Genomic DNA, 20,301 nt, shown 5'->3' with positions numbered 1-20,301 from the left:
TCTGGAGAGACTGTGACAGGGCAGCAATGATCCTATCACAGAGTGCTCATTCGGCACCCATGTTATTTTCTTCATTCTGATCTTCATCATCCCTCCCCTAGGAATGACAGGAGATGGAGAGGATAGAGAAGGGGAGGTAAAAAGAGAGGGCACAGAGAACTCCAGCCTCCCAGAGCCTCTGGGGAACCCCCAAGGAAAGCCTGCCTGAGAGTGAGGAGGGCCCATGAGGCTGGACTGACCAAGCAGAGGGTGGTCAGTTATGCCGGGAGAAGGAGTAATAAAGTCTTTAACTTTGCACTCTGTGATCCCACATATTCACTCACTGCAAAGTTATCTTACCCTTGATTAAAAAAATAAAATAAAGTAAAACCCCAGAGCCAAGCAAGTTTTTTGTGCTAAGTGTGTTCGGGCTTCCGAACGCTGAAACATGAGTTCCCATGCTAGCCGAGGAGAAAACCGGAGGATGTGTGTTTGTCCGATGGTGACTCAGGAATCGCGGCAGGCAGGAAGAGAGAACCCTCTCAGCCATCTGTTTCCTACACAACTCAGGACAAATGAATATCAACGTGTGGGCACCCTCTGCCACAAGTGAGAGGGAAAATGCCACTGACACCCAAGACACAGCCGGTGGTCAGTGAAAAGTTTCGGCACCCCGATAATAACCCCACCCCCGCCGAAGCCACAATCCAAATCTGACCAAATCAACCGAATTAGAAAAAGCCCGGGTTTTACGGATATAAATGCTTCCGATGGCTCTCCAACCCCTCCCCAGAGAGGAGACGGGAAAGGAAGATTGGAAAACCACACGTGTTTGTTCTGGGGGGGGGGGGGAGATTAAACACCCTGTGGAAGTGGTCTTGAGCATCTCTGGGGCGGGGTCATTGTTTGTCGGGCTTTCTTGTGGGTGGAGTCGGGAGGGGAGGGGACTTGGGGTAGAACCTCCATCCAAACATCCCAGACTCTTTAGATATGGATGCCACGGACTGGGGTGTGGCTTCCATCCAAGCAGTCAGTAGCACCCTCTACAAATGTAAACACAAGCCTCCCACCGAGGCTGTCTCTTTTGAGATAAGACGCTTCCCATGTGAGAGAGAATCTCGTTTTGCAACATAAAGAAGCAACATGCAAAGAAATCGGATATAAGACACATGGTATGATAAATACTTTGGTACAGTATGATATCGTATGGCATAGTGTGATAAGATACAGTGTAATGTGATGTGGGATGCATGATGTGACATGATGTAATATAATACTATGCAGTACAGTATGATAGGATGTACAGAATACCAGAGGATACAATACAACATGGGGCAAGACAAGGCAATGGAAGAAACAATGTCCCCTTGATGAGACATGCACCTATGGACCCCATAGCCTTCCTGACTTCATGCAGCTACTCAGAAAGCTCCATTGCTGAGCTGGACTCTTGTGGCTTCTAACTCAGAGAGTCCCACCTCCCCTTCCCCACCCTTTCCCCTCCACCTCCCTCCTCGAAGCTGTGAGGATTCCGAACTTGTCTGTTGTTTTCTCGCTCTCTGCTGCCTGCTCCTCCAGTTGCCTTCTGTGTCTGTTTTAGGTTCTCTAACCCACGGGACCAAGAACCTACAAAAGCGACGCTAGGTCCCACAAGGACAATGTTAAACAGGGCTAAACAATGCAACTTGAACCTTGCTTGTCTCTCAGACCTAGGGTCCCAAGGGCTAGAAATGTTTCTACAGCCAAAGCCAGGGGTGCTACTCGTGTGGGGACACCAGGACTTCCTCTTCTTTGGATGCAAGTGGGGGAGAAGAAAAGGGAAGTAGGGAAGGGAGAAGCAAGAGGCAGACCATATCTTTTTTTTTTTTTGTCTTCTTATAAATTTATTGAAGGCAGAGTTCCAAGTCTCACGATTCTTTTTCACATGTTTGAGGAGTTTTGAAACCAAAAAGAAGGGTGAACATCAGTGACCCAAATACAGAAACCACGTAGCCCTTCCCTTCAGGAGGGACAGCAAATGTTCCAAATCTAACAAATAAATCTGTGTCAGAAACTCTTCCGGTCCCACCATTCAGTTAAAAGATTCAAACTATATTTCCATCTTGGGCTGGCTTTGCTGGGTCTTACCGGCAGCATTTATGAAGGCGGGCTTCTAAAGCCTGCTTTGTTGTAACCATCTGCAGACAGCCACTGGGAAAGTTCCAGCAGATGCCCTTGTAAATAATGCTTCCTTCCGACTTCCTTCTACTGGGGAATCCCAATGGGTAATTAGTAGGAGCATCCCACAGCCTACAGGAAGCTATCTCAAGCACATGCATGGTTTGAAGATGCTTCAGTAGAATTCATTTCACGGTGGGGTCAGTGCAGGAAAATGATTCCATTCAAATTGATGGGAGCAAGCAGCTGCTTGGCTGTGTTTGTACCGAAGAGTGAACCGGAATGTAAGAGAAGAGGAAGATGAGTCACACTCCGTGGCTGTCACTCAAAAACCCATTTGCAAAGTAATCTCCATGCCCTTAAAACCCAATAAAATAACATTTGCACACATCTAAAGTCATGATTTAGTGTGTTTTTCACCCATTCTTTTAACTGTTACTTAACAAAGTAGACAAAGACGTAAGCCTTTGTGGGCAGTTATGAATGAAACGGTACCTAATTGCCTCCCTCACTTGACAGCTTTCACGCAATGACATATGAAGCCCCCGCCAGTCCTGCGAAGAACAGGAAATTGCTTCCCACCTTCATTTTGTTGATTCTCTATCAGCCTTCTGGAGTAGTCCTCTGCCAGGGTGCCAGCGTTCAAACACATCACCCTCTGAGTTGTAATGTGCTCCACATTCTGAGACAAATGAGGGCAGTGCCTTCTCATTCCGCGCATTCTCTGAGTTCCTCTGCAGATAACATTGTTTGTTATACCACACACAGCCAGCTTTTCCATGTGGCCTATGGAAACAGGAGAAGGGAAAGATACCTCTATGGCAAGTGGGTGTCTCTACGGTGCCCCACTTTAAGAGTGGCAGGGAGCCAGTCATCCTGTTATGTCTATCTGAATAGTCCTAGCTACTTAGGGGACTGAGGCAAAGAGATCACTTGAGCCCAGGAGTTCTAGGCTAGCCTGGGCTACATGCTGAGACCCCCCACCACCACGGGAAAGAGGGGACATTGTTAGATTTTCAGTGTTTTATTGCTTCCAACTGAACAACACCCGGCTAGTAAGTGCAGGGCAGCTTTTACACTCCTGTGACATGCGGGCATGATTTTCATTCTCTCCAATGGGCGTGTTTTACTCCAATATGATTTGAAAGCCTGCAGCCTGCTGCTGTAAACAGTGCCTTGCACACCCCGACGGACAGTGAGAGCTGGGCCATTCTCCGCAACGGCCCCTTTGTGCAGTTGCCTGCTTCACTGTGAAATTTCTGGCCTAATGCGTTCGTTCCCTGTACTCATTAGCTTTATTTAAAACCTATCATTGCCTGGAGACACCTGGGTCCATCCCCAGAACGCGAATAATTGCAAGAACTGAACAAAATTAAACACCCAGGATCATCAGCGGTGGCTTTGTGCAAGGAGGAAGCCCAGCTGGTGCTTCTTGGAAGGTGAATTGAGACTAATTGGGTAATCTAGAAACCAATTAGCCTGGAGGGGGAAAAAGAGGTGGGTTTAGCGGTAAGAGAAGCAACCTCAGCGGGAGCAGGAGGGGCATTGTCCGCATTTAGGTACAGCTTATGGAACTGAATTACCGTGTGATAGAAGCGTGCAGACTGAGTTTCATCGCCATGGTACAGGGCAGCAGAGTGAAGATGCTGAGCTGGAGTCAGAGATGGGGCTTTGCTAGTATGAGCTAAAGGTGTGGGTCAGGCTGTTCCCTCCGCTGCAAGACCGAGTTTTCTTTATGTCAGTTGCTGTGAATCAACCTTTGGAATGAAAATGGTTTGTAGAGCTACTTTTACTTAGCACTTAGGTGGCTGTGTGTTCCACTTGAGTAAGAGGCATAGATAGTCTGCTGATAAAATGTCATGGGCAAAGAGAAGTGTCCTTTGCATGTGTAGACCATTAAGACAACAGTAAGTGACATTAAGAATGTCACTGTATTAGCATGTAACTAGTCAAAGTCTGAATCTCTAACATGCTTGATCATAAAAGGACACAGGTGGCATCTGAAATCCATAGGCCCTTGGGGAGTAGAATGTATGAACGCAACCCCATGGTCTCATTTCTAGAGTCCCCTAATTAATGGGCCTCAATAGCTTGGGGCTAAAATGAGGCAATGTTTGCATTTCGTACCCTCTGTCACTGGAAGTAACAACTAGCAGAAACCCGCAGTCATCCCAAAGGTCACAGTGTGCTGTCCCTTGTATTTTCAAAGTCCAACCCCAATGCCAGGAACTTACGGTCCTTGCTGCACATGCAACTATTACATAGTCAAGGTGAGTAACAAGAACCAGAATGACAAACAGACACTTGCCTTGGTTCTGCCTATTTTCTAGGGGACAGGAGCTGGTGTCTTAAGACATTGCCTGAGTGATGGAGCAGCGTGCGAGATAGTGTAGCGGCTTGAACAGGAATGGCCTCCAGAGACTCGTGTTTGAGTACTTGGTCCAAAAGGAGTGGCACTATTAGGAGGTTCAGCCTTGTTGGAGTAGGTGTGGCCTTTTTGGAGGACGGGCGTCGCTGGTAGGTCTCAGAAGCTCAAGTCAGTTCACTTCCTGCTGCCTGCTGATCTGGATGTAGAATTCTCACCTCCTCCTCCAGCACCATGTCTGCCTGCACGCTGCCATGCTTCCTGCCAGGACGATAATATACTAAACCTCAGAAAACAGTAAGCCAGTACCAATTAAATGTTTTTCTTTATACAAGTTGCTGTGGCCACGGTGTCTTTTTACAGCAATAAAACGTAACTAAGTCAGGCCGGGAGGAGCCAAGCCCTCTGTTTCCCTGAACCCGGGAGCAGGAGCCCCCTGTGTGACTGCAGAAAGCCCAGCATCTGAGAACCGCAGAGGCTCCTGTGGAAGCAACAAAGGACCTATCAGCACGTGGAGATTTAAGGGAAAGAGGGCTGCCTCTGAGACAGCTACCTTGCAGAGTCTTTCCCAACACTTCATCTCTTTGTTTCCTGATGCAAATTCTTCAACGAAGCTGGCATTTTGTGCTCCTTCCTCCATTCAGCAGTTTCTCCTAGATGAGATTGAGAGCAGTGTTCCAACATGCTTCTTACCTGCACACACAGCTGCCATTCCCTGCTGTGAGGGATGCTCCCCAGAGACGTGAAGAGTCTCAGCACCTGACTCCGAGAGCATGATGCAAGGCCACTTGACCCTAGAGATGGCTTTTGAAATCAGCCTTTCCTAAACAAAGACACTGAATGAAAAAGACAATTGGCAGTGGTGTCTCTTTTGGTGTTACTTGTTGACCGGGTTATTCTAACTCCCCCAGCTCCTACTCACTCCGGCCCTATAGATTCTCCCTGCTTCAAGACAAGGCTGAATTCACCCCAGTGTAGTGCAGCACCCCCGAGAAGGTCTGGATGCCATCCCGTCCCAGCTCCAGTGACCTAGTCACACCTCAAGGTGAAGGTTCCTCCTTGGGTGTCCTGTCATTGCTGCTTTGGAACAGCCTTGAACCTGACCCATGATGATGGTGTTCTCATGGAAGGGAGGCTGCCACAACCCGTGATGTGCCCCAGCGTGGGAGGCAGTTGGCACTTCCATATACTTAATGGATTTCTGCCCTGCTTTCAGAAGTGGTTTTCAAATAGGTGTGTTATGGGGCAGATTGCTTCAGAAAGTGGTAAGTATATATCATATCAAACATTCTACTCATTTTTAACTGCACAACTCAGAAACATGAAGTACATTCACACGTTGTATAACGATCATCCATCTCTACAGCGTTTCCATCATGCTAGACTGAACTCTACACTGATAGATGTGTGTTCCCTAGTTAACATGTTCCACAACTAAGAGAGAACAACCAGCTATTTTTCTGTCTCTCTGAGTCGGATTACCAGACGTACTTCATATAAATAGGAGCAGCCTTTCGGCTCTTCCTCAATTAGATTAACAGTTTTAAAGTCCATCCACATTGGAGCTTGTGTCAGAATTTAATTACTTTTTAAGAATGAATACCAGCACATGGTTTGGCTATCCCACATTGTCTTTACCCATTTGTCTGTCCGTGGACACTCAGATGGTTTCCCCGCGGACGCTGTAAACTCAGTCACACGTCCTTCAATGCTTGCTCTTTTTTTTTTTTTTTTTTTTTGAGTGTGTGTCTAGAGCTGGGTACTACTTGATCATTTGATAATTCCACGGTTAGAGGAACGGCCATACCACTTCCCATAGCAACTGCTCCACTTTACATCCCTACCAGAAGATACAAGGGTCCAGTTTCTCCATATCTTCACCAACATTTGCTGTTTCCTAAGGACTTTTAAAAGTCATTCCAATGGGTACGGCCCAGACTGACCTCTCCTTAATGTCTAAAGTTGAGCATCACTTGGGGAGTTTAGCAAACACTTGTGCATCTTCTCTGGAGAAAGGCACGCCCATGTATTCCACTCGTTTTTTAAGCTGAGCTTTGATACCGTGTGAAGATGATTGTCAAATGTTATTCATCGAGACTGAGACATCCTTAGGAGACTCAGAAGCAGCGGGCAGCTGGTGTCACCTCCTGGCTGCTGGGCTTCTGCTGTGCAGCATGACAGGCCTGTGGAGCATCACTGGGTACAACAGCCTATTTCCCCAAGAAAGAAGTGAGACACACACACACTTGACTCTGCAGGACAGGAAAGTACTTGGCCTGGCTGGCTCTGGGGATCTGTCTACAGCAGCAGCCACCTGAAGCTGCACACTGGCCTTACCTGGGATCTGCCTATCTATCTAGAATTCCAGGCCCCCAGGCCAGGCTGTTTTCAGCTTTTCAGTCACCTGGATCACAGATTCATCTAGAGAGTGGCTTTTCTCAGGTCACCTCCACTCCCCATGCCCCCCCCACCCCGGGCCAGTTATACTGAACCCCTTTGAGGGAAGAAGTTACTTGGACATCGGTATTTTTCAAAAGTGCCAAAATAACCAATTAATTTCCAAGTGCAGACCAATCGAGGACCCTTGGTGATCAAACACAACTCGCGACCTGGTTGGAAGCAAGTGTCTCGGTTATTCTTTATTGCTTCCTGGCTTGATCCATTGGCCCAAAGCTGGCCGCCATGGGGTGGGGTGGGATGGGGGTGGGATGTCTATCAGGCCTTAGATCGGGGGCGGGGTGTGGGGTTGTTCTAACCCGCACCTCTGGGTGCAGGGCATGGACCCAGCATCCTTTTCCCTGGTGGCAGGGCTCCCCGTGCGCGCGCCTCATCCGCGCGCCCCAGCTCTAAAGTAAACACGACCGAGGGGACCGGTGCCGCCCGCTCGCTGCCCGGCTGCAGCGGGCCAGACCCATGGCGGAGGCGGTGCCGGCCTCCCCTTTGGGCGGCCGCGGCCTGCACCGGGGCATCATCCAGTGGTGAGCGGCGGGGACAGGGCCGAGGGCCGAGGGACAGGGCAGGTCCCAGGCCGGCGGGGCGGGGAGCCCAGGCCGAGGGAGAGAAGGAGCCCCGGTAGGTCGAGGGCGGGGCGAGGGCCATGGCTGAGGATGCCCGTTCCCACACATGCGGTCTCGCATCCTCACTGGGCTCCGGTTTTACATTCGACAGTCCCCGTGGGTCACACTTCCCTTGGGAAGCAATCCAGCTTGTCCCGGACCTAGGCCTGTTGGTAGGAGATCTGGAACTCAGGCAGGCGTTGGCCAGGGGAGGAAACCTTTATTGGTTTTGTTGTTTAGTTTTTGGTTTTTCTCCCGGCGTGAGCTCTAGAGTGAATGTGTCTAACATAAGACAACTTTTAGCTTCAACCATGCATTCCATATTAGTTGTGAAATTCATTTCTTGGCTATTTAAATACAGGGGAAAAAAACTAGAAAGAAAAATACCCTCATCCCATGGAACTAAACTCAAAAGGGTTTGTGACTCTTTATAAATGGGAAAATAATTGAAGCCAGTCCTCAGACTGTGGCTTTCTAAGGTGACTTATTATATATCAGCCTACATTTTTCTTTTTGTAAATTTTAAGAAATCTTTCTCAGGGGAAACTCTTTTTAAAGAGTCACCTGAGTAAGAAATAGAAAAAAATCAGAGCTTTATGGTTATAAACAGTTACTATTTTCCTCCAAAAAGAAGTATGGTCCTTCTCATCCTGAGTGAGAATAAACAACCTTACCATGTGACCAGGTCCCCTTGTACACCTTCTCAGCAGGAAGAGCCAACTTGGTACCCCAATTAATTGCTTCAGCTCACCAATGCGTGTCTGGGGTTTTGAATTTTGCTATACAGATTTGAAAGAATGATTATAAAATTTAAAGTACTTGGGCATCCTCCTTAAGGGGCTTGGGGCAAGGCAAGTGCCCCAAATCCCTTTCAGAGATAACTGATGTCTTCAAGAGGTTTAACAGAAAGTCCAAATCAAGTCCCATGCCCAGAATTTTTAAGTAGGCGGTCCTCTGCTGACATGACCTTCAGGGCTGGGAGATAGGCCTGGAAGACTTCAATTCACCTAGCATTAGCATTCAGAACACTACCTGTCTAAGGTAGATAGCCATGGGATGGAAAAGACCAGGCTTCCCAAAGAGAGGGGTAGATAGATCTACAGAGAGAGCGATGACCAAGAGCCAGGGCCCTGGGGAGCAGCTCAGGAGAGAGTAGGGAGGGGCCCTAACTGTCGTCCAGTAGAAGAGAAGCCATGTTTCTCCATGACTTCACCCTTTGTCTTCCAGTCAGTGATCTGTTAGATGGGACAGCAATGATCTATTAGTCAAGCGGGGTCTTTCTGGGACATCAGTGCCATTGTCATCTGCACATGGTGAATTATTCCCGCGGGAAAAGTCGGGATGTCGGCTAGTCTAGGGGAATGGAAGGACGGGGTTTCCATTTCAGAGATAGGAAGAGACCATCAGACTGGGAAACACAAAAATGGGCACAATACTGTGGGTACAGACCCTCAGAACATGGCCGGGATGGGCTTCAGCATCCAACCTCGGGTAAATACAAGGGCATTTTGGTGGCACACTGGCAGCCCCTTAACCAGTGTCCCCTGTGGTAGTTTTGCCTCACATCCTCTCCCCATAGCCACATACAATAGAGGTCAGGCTTACTACAGCACTTTCTCCTTGGGGTTGCGCTCCCGGGGGCAGTCTGCTAACACCTCCAACACAGATGGCTTTCTCGCTTCTGCTTGGCATTATGATGGGATAGCTAAACATGGCAAACCTCGAGAAAATCAAGTTATTAAAGAAATGGCTTCTTCTGAGTCATGGCTCCTGCAGAGGTTTCAGTCCAGGGTCAACCGGCCCCATGGTTATGGTGTCTGCAGCAAGACCTGGCATCATGGAGAGTGTCTAAAGAGCCATGATGCTAATGAAAGCCATAAAGCAGAGGGGGAGGTCCCAATATCCCCTTCAAAGGCACCTCCTCAGTGACTTAACATCCTTATACCAGTCCCACCATCCCCCTGTCGTAGCGCCATAGCGGGCCGTGGCCAGGCTGTTAGCCTCTGGGCCTCTGGGACCAATTAACACCATACCCTCCCACCTGCCTTGATTCCTTGAGTGTACACTGTGGTATTAGTTTGCTGCTTTACCAGGTAAATAATTCTCTGTCCTATAGTTTCATAGACCTTGGCTACAGCCTCTGAAAAGATTCATCCAACAGTACCCACTTCTTTTTAGCATGTAACTTCCCCTCCAATAAAACCCCCAGCCTTACAGTGTTGCCAGCTGGAAACCCACAGTCTATATTCCTACCACTGGCCCGAGGACAAGAGAGATCATTTCCTCTGCTGCCTGTGAGCGTCTGCTCCATCCCGTAAGCTAGAGGAGGTCATTCGGCTGGGCCCACATATGCGCCCGGTCATGGGTTTTGACAGAGTGTCCCACTCCAGAAAACCAGCTGCCAGTTTCCTGTTTCTGGTTCCCCTCTGTCTCTGCAGGCTAGTCGACAATTTCTGTGTCTGCGAAGGGTTCAGCGTGCCTCGATGTCTCATGTATGAGATTTATGTGGAGACCTGTGGGCAGAGTGCTCAGAACCAGGTTAACCCAGCAACATTCGGGAAGGTAAGTATGGAGATTTCGCAGAGCTGTGTTCCCTGAGACGTTTTGTTTTGTAAGTCACAGCCCCACCCTGTGGGGGGCACTTAAGTGTGAAGATATATATTCAGAGAAATGTTGTCAGGTTATGTGATTGTTCAAACACAGACGTAGGTAGGTACAGGGTTGCTGATGGTAAAGCCGTATGGGACCCCATATATGTAGACCGCTGCTGACTGCCTCTAAGGAAAGTCTAACGTGCATTTGGATTCAATGGGGTCTCTACAGGTCTAACTTTGTTCTCAGGAGCCGCCAGTCAATATCCTTCATTTGTATTGAAAATCTGCTTTCCATCTCCATGATTTCCAGTGGTTTGGGGGAAAGTTGAAGTACTCTTTTTGTGGTAACCCCAACATTCGCCCAAGAGCTTGGTCTGCTAGGCACTTACTCCCGCCTAGAGATGCCAAACCTCCCAGAACACAATTCGGAACCACTCTGCCCAACAATTGATGCTTCCTGCACTTCAGTTGGGCTCAGAGAACTCATTGGCTTTGGAAGTTAGTACACAGATCCAAGAACTACTTCTGAGAACACTTAATACGCAACAAAATTACAGTATGAGACCCTCTTCATTCGACAGCTCTTATGAACAACTCCTTAAAGGTAGACCCTGCTTTAGATGCTGGGGCTGCAGCGGTGAGGTTGACAGAGAACAAGTCACGGCATTCTAGGCGTTCAGGCCACCAAGCCTCGGCAGGGATCCCGGGTTTGTTTCGTTGCTCGCAAAATAAACCCGGAGAGATGAAAGCCGAGGGTCCCACAGCTGGCCACGATGCAGGATCTAGCCTCCTGAGGCAGGCGCAGAGTTCTCTCCACTTGTTGATGTCATTAAAAAGACCCTAGAGAATGGAGACATGGGCGATCACCTGGTCTCAGTGATGCCCAGAACGAGAGGAGCCTTCTAAGCACCTTACCTTGGCTCTGGACTTCATCTGAGACCAGCGTGCCCTCTCTAGGCTGAGACCTGAAGCTCAGTGAAGAAGAGTGCATTTCTGCAAAGGGGAGGGCGCCATTCCTCTGGACAACACAGAGCAGGCCACGATTTGTCGTTTGACCCTCAGAACACAGATGGATGAAAATCACTGGGCACAGTCGACCAGTCGACAACCTGCACCGCATAGCCAGGTTGCTCTTAAAGGACTGGGGTGAGAAGGAGCTTGTTCATGGGGGTCACAGGGCTGCCAGTTATGTTTGTCCCCTTTCTTTGTAAGGGTCCTTGTGTACACCAAATTGGATTGGTTTAGAGTGTTCTTGGATCACTGGTGAATGGATAGCCTAATGGTTAAAAAATTAATCATTGTCATCATCATCTTGTCTGGATAAGAAAACGAAAGAGCCTATAAAGACAAAAGGACTAGATCAACTGGGGAGATGGCTCAGGAGGAAAGGTGCTTACTGAGCAAGCTTGGGGACCTGGGTTCTGATCCCCATGCAAAAACCTGGATGTGGTGGTGCATGTCTATAACCCTAGTGCTGAGAAGACAGAGACAGGCGGGTCCTGGGGGTTTATTGGCCTTCCAACTCAGTTGTCACAGCTGGTTCCCAGTCTTTGAGGGTCACTCTGTGCTTGTGATGTGTGAATCTTCCAATGTGGCCTTTCTCAGGACTACTCTTGGCTCCTAAAAGGCCACCTTCCTGCCCATCCATTTCGTCATGACTTCAGTTTGTGGATATTCCCCCCTAAAAGTGACTTCAAGGATGCCACCCAGTGCCTCCCAGTGCCTCCCGGTACCACATCGTGCCTCTAAAGTGTATTCAGACACAGGACTGTTTTCTTCTTGGTTTGGTTTATTTGTTTTCCATTTGTTTTTTTACATTTTCTTTGGGGCTTAATCCTTCTTGTCATCCCCTTAGTTCCACTGCAAAATTGTCACCAACAAAAATAAATATTTTTCTCACATAAGTGAGCATGAAGTTTGCTCTCCCGAGACTGCTTTATAAGCTGTAAATACTCCATGAAAATAAGCAGATCAAAACCAAAGCGGAAAACTACACTCAAGGTCCCTTTATCACCATATCTTATGGGGTGACTCAGAAAGGTTTTCCAGCCCACTGAGAATCCCCACATGCTTTCATGCAGGCCAAATGTCCACGATTTCATCACTCCGAATTTTAGGGAACAGCATCAAAGATGCTGCGGAGTACTGAGTAGCCTGGCAGAGCTGTCTTCTCTTATCTGCCCACTTGCCAGTCTTCTCAAAGGGAAGTGGGTGACGTCAGCAGGGCATGATCTTTCCCTGGCTAAGACTGCAGCAACGGCTTCCTTCTCATCTCTCTGATGGTGTCGTTAGAGGTTGTTCAGTTCTAGAAGAAAATTCTCTTCCACCCCCTTTTAAGATCTGGGGTCCGGGAATATAGCCCAGTGGGAGAGTTCTTGCTTAGCATGTGGAGCCCCTGGGTGTCCAGTCTCTGCACCAAACAGAAAGATCTTGTCGTGGGTTGTTAGACGGCAGTACATTCCAACGGAAAGAAATGAGACTCCGGTGTCTGACCTCCACATTTATTTTGAATTCTTTGTCTTATTATTTCCCTTAGAATCCACTCCCCAAGATGCCAAGTCTCTAACATTAAGTTTGGCTGGCAAGTTGCCTGGAGAATAGGCCAGTGGAGAGGGACTGATTGTTGGGAATGTATCCTGTGTGCCAAAGCTGTGGCTAAATGGAGAAGGGAAGGGAAAGGGAAGAGGATATGACCACAAAGCATGTTTACAAGAGAAACAACAGAATATCCAATTCTTGCTTCCTCCCTCCTCCCCTGGGAACTGAGCTGATTCCCAAGGAGTTCCTGCACAGATGATTCGAACGGGCGTCCAGTGCGCGATGCGCATTCTGGCCGCAAATGATATCTTCCATGGATCGGGGAGTTTCCGGAGACCGACTTCCTCTGCTAAAATAACACTGGATGAATGTTTTTCTGATTAGGAAAGAATTGCATCTCCGTCGTGAGCAATGTGGAAATGGAAAAGTGCTAAGAAGGGGGAAATAAATGCTGGCTGTAGCCTCCCTCTCGAAGGTATAGTCACGGGCATGGTCCATTTGCACACATGCACACACACTTGCGTGAGCAGTAGGAGCTGAGAGTAGCCACAGACCTTATTCTTGTGTCCCTTGTCACTGTGTTCCTGGTGCTCTCCTATCTCCCTCTTGTGAACAGGCAGCAGGCCTCCTTAGAAACCCTGGCTGACGAGACAACTTTGCTTGAAATGCCCAGTCTCATACAGTGTTCAAGCTCTAATGCAGCTTCCAAGTGGCCTCCCCATTTCCCAGCTCTGGGGCACACCGCAAAGAATCAGGTGTGGGGGCCTGTTTCCTGCATCCCTGCCTCACTCAGCTGCCAGGTGTTGGTTGAACCTCTCTGGGAGGATGGACTAAGAAGTCCTTTTAAGAGCCAGCTGGACCCCTTTTTTTATTATTAAAAATGATTTATTTATTTTTATTTTATGTGCATTGATATTTTGCCAGCATGTGTGAGAGTATAGGTTCCTCTGGAACTGGAGTGCACAGCTAGGTGTAAACTGCCATGTGGGTGCTGGGAACTGAACTCAGGTCCTCTGCAAGAGCAGACAGTGCTCTTAACCACTGAGCCATCTCGCCAACCCCAGCTGGACCCTCTGGTGATGGCTTCTTCAGTGCCTGCCTTGAGTGCTTTTCATCACGTGTCCCTTGGCTTGGTAGATAAGTTTTCTGGTGGAGCCCGCTGGTATCTGCTTTCTTCGTGTTCTGCAACGATACAGGAAAAGTCTCTGCCCTCCCCAACTCCAGCTTTCTCACACATGGCTATCTTCTGGCCTCAGGAAGTTCTTGGCCATTCTTGGCCTGAGTAGATGGTGGGTAGTGCCCATGGAACCAGAGCTGTAGCATTTCTCTCTCTTTAGCCACCAAGGCCCTTCTTGTCCTACCCACGTGAGTTCTGGGTTGTCACGAGATGGCAACTGCAGTGGCCCTGCAGGAAACACTGTGAGTGACTGGACCATCCTTCCTACACACCTCTCGCAGCAGAGAGTGTGGGCCATTAGTGAAAAACCCTTCATATTCCCTCATCTCTACTTCCTAGTGCTGTGACCCTCCAATACAATTCCTCATGTGTGGTGATCCCCGACCATAAATTGTTTTGTTGCTACTTCATAACTGTTATTTTGCTACTGTAATGGACTGTAATGTAGAAATCTGGGTTTTCTGATGGTCTTAGGCGAACCCAATGGGGTCGCAACCCACAGGTTGAGAACCACTGTTTTAGAGGTTTGGTGCTGGGGATCTAAGCCAGGACATTACACACCACAGCCTGGACAGCAAGGTTTACTTAAAATGGCACCTTTCCCTCTGTGACATACTTTACGTATCTGATATACTCCCCTATTCATTTGCATGTATACTTTTCATAATCGGTTATAATACTTTTATAACTCTTTGGTAAGTGTAGATAAAAATGAGTTTGTCTTCAGTTTTCAAATTGCATCTTCAAATCCGCTTGTTCCTGCAGCTCGTGCGCTTGGTTTTTCCTGACCTGGGAACCCGGAGGCTGGGCACACGAGGAAGTGCCAGGTAGAGTAATGATGTTTGTCTTGTGTTAAATGGTGAAGATGAAAATGCAGGCACATCGCAGTAAATGACAAGACGAGTGACACAGAATAAGCCATGCGTGACAGCGTTTACCAGACGGTGCCGTGGCTCAGACTGAATGGGTGTCTGAAGCCATTCAGGATGGTGATCACCAAACGGTGCCGTGGCTCAGACTGAATCCGTGTCCGAAGTCATTCAGGCAGCGCTGCGTTCATTTGCTTCAAAGTCTTATTAAAATATGAAGACCACTAAATATATTTCAAACGTTTAGACATGCATAGTGATATTTTGTTTTGACAAATAAAGCTTGCCTAAAGATGAGAGTGCAGAGCTAAGCCACTAGAGGCCAGACAGTGGTGACTCACACCTTTAATCCTAGTTACTTGGGAGTCCCATGACTTTAACCCCAGCACTAGGGAGGTGAAGCCAGGAGTGATATGTCTGGGCAGAGAGAGGAATATAAGGCGGGACAAGTCTGAGGAGCAGGGACAAGTCTATGGAGGCCCCAAAAATCCCCATGCCCCTATCCTGGTAAGTGGTACTTTTGTCGAAGCTGGTCTCTGACAGCAGTCTGAGGTTTGGTGGAGACAGATGCAGTCTGAAGATGCAGTCTGAGAAGGCAGTCTGAGGACAGGATCACCTTTCTGGTCTGAGGATTCGGTAGAAGTAAAAGGTCTCTAGTGGCTGGCCACACTGTTTCTCTGATCTCCCAGCTTTCACTCCATAGTTCCTGACTCTGGGTCTTTATTATTAATACCAATTAGAATTTCGTGCCACAGAAATGTGTCCACTTATTAAAAAGTTTAAATAATTACACACATAGAATAATGCCAATTGGCATTTTACTTTATAAATTTTACTTTAATTATACTTTGAACTAAAACGTCTAAGTATTTGGTCAATTAGCTATGGAGGAGGCTGGGGCCTAAGGTGACAGTTTTAACAGGAAAGAAAATTCCAGTGCCATCAAATGTGTCCTTATCAAAATTGCCAGGCAATTATCATTGTCATTTGTTGTTTGTTTTAAATCAAGACAGGAAATCAGTGAGCAGGGACAGAAGTCAATTAGAGGAAGGACTGGCTGCCCATGAAGAAACTGGAGACAGTTGCGAGTGCCAAGTCTAACCTTGGCAGTAATCAAGTTGAAGCAATCTGGGTCTGTTGTTAGCCTGGGCACACTGCTGTAGTTTCGCAGACTCTGCAGAGGAGATGGGGCCATGAAGGAGTCTGTGTGAAGGGTGGTAGGACAGGAGGCCCTGCCCCAGGACATCGCATTGAGAAGCCCCTTAGTAGGGCTGTTGAAATGCGTCTGGTGTTGGGCTGCAGCCTCCAGTGGGTCAGAGATGTGGTGGGTACACCTAACCTGCTGCGGTCCTCACTAAGAGGAACTGTGCACACAAATCATGCACTTGGATAAATGCTAATGGATGCCCTCTGTTTTCCAGGTATCACTATGATGGAATCTATATCAAGAAAAGTTCTTTCTTCTACTCCCATTACTGCTACCTCCTGGGTAAAAAAAGCTGTCACAGGTTAGTGTCTGTCTTTGAGTACCTTGGTCATGGGACACAAGCCTGGTTCCTTCCTTCCTTCCTTCCTTCCTTCCTTCCTTTTTATTTTCATTGATTCTCTGTGTCTTTCACATCATGCATTCTGTTCCCACTTATCTCCCTGTCCTCTTGTATCTGCCCTTGCATTGCCCCCAACCCAAAAAAAAAAAAAAAAAAAAAAAACCAAAGAAAGTAAGTAAAAATAAAAACCAAAGCAATAACGAAGAAGAAACTTTCCACGGAAGCTGTAGTGTGGCCGGTTGAGGCACACAGTTTGCCCTTCAGTTTGTAGTTTGTTCATCTTTACTCTCAAGTGTTCGTTACCATGAGTCATCGGTCTGGCTCGAGGCCTCTGGTTTCCGCTACACCACCAGTACTGGGCTCTCACTGAGGCTCCTCTGGGCTCTTGTTGTTGTCTGTGTCGTGGAGATTCTGTTGTTTTGGATCTGTAGGTTTGTACCCCTCACAGGCTCCAACAGTTCATAGACGTGGTCGATGCTGGTGTAGGCAAACTCATAGCCCTGGTTCTGGGCCTGGGTGGGCAGGTTGGTCAGCTCGTTAGCTTTCCCTCATTGTAACTACCCAGGCTGGCTCTCCAGCACTGCCTTGGCTACCTCACCCCATGCAGCCTGCAGCAAGGGGCAGGATCAGTTCTGTTTTCAGATCCTCAGCTCCTGGTGCCCCTCATTCATATCACCAGGGCTAGCTCTACTCTTTTTCCTCGGCAAGATACAAGGCCCTCTCTCCTGATTCCTGTAGGGGGCATATGGGGGGGGGGCTAGGCACTGCTGGCAGCCTTCCAATCCTGCTTCCTTTTCTGAGCATACTTCATATTTCTCTATAATATAAGCCTTACTGTCAGCCATACTCACCTTCCTGTGACCATGGTGTGCGTGGCTCTATCTTGTTCTAATCATCCGGGCCTTCCACAATCCCACTCCTCATTCTCTGCTGGGGTCCTCTTGAACCCACCATTCCTGATGACATCAGGGGGACCATCCTCAGTGGTGCCAGCTCCAGGGAAGCCTCTTGCCCCCACATTTCCACACGGCTTATAGACTCTCTACCCAGCCAGCATTTCTGCTTTGCTCATTAGCTGTCTATCGGACCTTAGCACAAATAGGTGGTTGTGTACCCGAGAAACCAAGGGCAATTTCTTTTTCACCTGTAGCACGGCATCTTCAACATCATCAGCATCCCACTCACTCCCAAAGTCCTCTAGCTTTGACAGTAACAAGGTTGTATGAGGGGCCCTCCCTGGAAAGTGACTGCTGAGCCTGAAGCACGGATGAGACATGGCCCCTTCCCACTGCTTGCTTATGTGATTCACATATGATGTGTCAGAAATGTACAAGGTCCCAGTGAGAAGGGGAATGGACATTCTGACAGGAGGTGAGAGGAGAGTGATGGGGGACTTGGGCTTCACGCTGAGCCATGAAGGTCAGACAGGTTGGGATTCTGACAGGTGAAGAGGGAGAGGGCAGCAAGCAGGGCTTCTGTGGAGGAGACGGAGGGATGGGAAAGCTTGGGCACCCTGCTGTGCAGTTGTGGAGCATGGCAGAAGATGACACTGGGAGGCAAGGGAGAGGCCACGGCCTGTGAGGCTGGGGCTGCCGTGGTCCAGCGGTCTCCTGAGAGACTGTGTGGGCTCATGATTAGAGTCTTCACAGCAGCAGAACCACTTCGATGGTCCAGAGATCTCCTGAGAGACTGTGTGGGCTCATGATTAGAGTCTTCACAGCAGCAGAACCCCGGAGCTTCCCGTTTCTGCTGTGCTGTGGTTTGAATATTTGTGTCCCACCAAAACTCAAGATAAACTAAAATTCCCCAGTGTAGTAGCGTTTGGAGTTGGAGCCTTAAGTGCACACCTATGCACGCACATCTACACACAGATCTGCACACACAAACAGACATGGTGTGTGTGGGGGGTGATCTTTATGAGTGATTAAAACCATCAATAACCTCATGAATGACATTCTGCCCTCATGCCACAGCGTGGCCCTTTCATCTCTTGTGCTTTGTAAGAATAGAGCATCTGTCCCTCTTGTTCCTCTGGCATTCACTGTGGAGGTATGTAGAACACGGTACCATCTTAGAGCTTTAGAACCAGAGAGGGAGCCTCTGCCAGACCCTGGATCTGCTTGTGCCACCACCGGACTTCTCGGCCCCTTGATCTGTAAGAGAGAAACTTCTTTGGTTCATACATTACTTTGTCATAGCTGCTTTGTCATAGCTGCAGGGACAGAGATGTGTCCCCAGTCAGAGCAAGTACTGGGACAGTTGCTGAAGAACTGAAGACTAGAAAGTGAGGGTTCAGAAGATGAGATCGGGTGAGAGAGGGATGGGTACCTGGGCCCTGCAGTCATCAGATGTGTGCCAGGAACCTTTCAGAAGATCTGAGACCAGCTTCTCAAGACTGACAGCCAGTGGACTCCATGTTGAAAGAAAGGAAGAGAAATGGCATAACCAAGCATGCCACATGTGGCATAACCACAAATCTCAAGGTCAACTTCAAATACAGTCATCATGTTCTGCCTTGAGCGGGTCTTCTCCTACACCTCCCTGCCACCCCTTAGTCACAACACCTAAACGGTCACATGATCAAAACCATCAAGAGAGGGAACGGGAATGGCAAGGGATGGATTTCAGTCATCCTGAGAGCGTTCTGCCTGACTCTGCACTTCTGTGTTTTTTGTTCAAGCCACCCTGCTGTCAATCATCCTACACATCCAGGCACTTGGAATGCCCTAAAGAAACATCTCACCAGCAGGCATCCATGGTGGCATAGGCTGTGGATATGCAGGGAGTCTGCGCTTGTTCACTGGTACAGAGACAGGGACGGGGCTGGATTGGGGGAGAATGACAATGGCTTTATCAGCCCTGAGAGAGAGAAGGACCCACGGACAGAAATAAGGACAGGGCGATATGTCCTGCCTCCTGTACTCTGTGGTCAACACACATGTAATCATCAATGAACTTTGAAGTCTGACCTACTAAGAGATTATTTCTAAAGCTCTAGGCAGGGGTAGTCCCTGTGGGTGACCAGTTTTTAGAATGTAAACATCTGGGTGGTGTGTGTGGGTGTGTGGGTGTGCGCGCGCGTGCACGCACACGCGCGCACACTATAATGGATATTTCTGTGTACACTGTCAACACCTTGGAGTCCTTGACATGCCAGTGCCAGTGTCAAGAGCACACGTTTACTCGGGGACTTCCTCCACTCCCTATACTGGCATGCCACTCTGTGTTCCGTCTTTCCATCCTTATCCCATGGATTTTCCGATAACATCATCTCAGTTGTGGTGAGAGATATAGGAACCTACGAAGGTAATAGAATTGTTTAGAAACACACGCATACGTGCACACACTTGCACACATACACACACACACGCACAGTTTGAGTAAAACAGAAAATGCGAGTAAGGTAGGCGAGTTGTACCAGTGGCAATATCTGAGCTGGGGCATGGGCAGCAGACTCTGTCTCTGCAGATTTCATCAACCGTGGGTGGGAATTATGTGGAAGAAAAATTCTGTCTGCATGGAATATAGGAACTGCTTTTTTTTTAAAGCATCATCCCCTACATGATATAGTGTTGCAGCTTTTTTCATAGAATTTCCTTTGTCCTAGGTACATGCGTCAACTGGAGCTGATTTACAGGGTTCGGGGGTGTATGCAAGGTCTCTACACATTCTATGTGTTTCATATGGGGGCTTGGCAGCCATGGAATTAGGCTTCCTTAGAGGGTTGGTAACTTCTGGAATCAATGCCCAATAGAGCCAAAGGGAGATTGTACAATAGTTTTCAAACAGTTATAACTGGGTGGAACTGAGCAGAACATAAAAGGGACCTCTCCCTTGATTATTTCTTACAGCTACACATAAATCTATAATTACACCAGTAAAAAATTCAATTAAAAATAATAAAGCAAGCATAACTCCATAATCTAGGAGAAAAGGCGTGGTAAGCCCCGTGACGTCTCCCAGCCCAGTCCTCGGGGTGGCCAGGGATCTCAAACCTGCACAGGCTACAACCACTCCAG

General features: G+C 48.2%; 1 protein-coding gene across 1 annotated transcript in view; it reads left to right on the top strand.

Annotated features, from left to right (window-relative positions):
• Positions 1–7,364: 7,364 nt before the first annotated feature.
• The window catches only part of Rfx8 (regulatory factor X8), a 53,619-nt gene continuing 40,682 nt past the window's right edge, over positions 7,365–20,301 (top strand). The window contains exons 1-4 of the mRNA XM_057751840.1: positions 7,365–7,479; positions 9,996–10,119; positions 14,632–14,693; positions 16,157–16,243. Coding sequence (XP_057607823.1) covers positions 7,415–7,479; positions 9,996–10,119; positions 14,632–14,693; positions 16,157–16,243 — 338 coding nt within the window. The 5' untranslated portion in view covers positions 7,365–7,414. The remainder of the gene's footprint in view (positions 7,480–9,995; positions 10,120–14,631; positions 14,694–16,156; positions 16,244–20,301) is intronic.

Source organism: Chionomys nivalis, chromosome 19 (genome assembly GCF_950005125.1).
Source record: "Chionomys nivalis chromosome 19, mChiNiv1.1, whole genome shotgun sequence".
NCBI lineage: Eukaryota > Metazoa > Chordata > Mammalia > Rodentia > Cricetidae > Chionomys > Chionomys nivalis.
The sequence above is the reverse complement of the archived record's forward strand: the minus strand, read 5'-3'. Positions and strand labels throughout refer to the sequence as shown.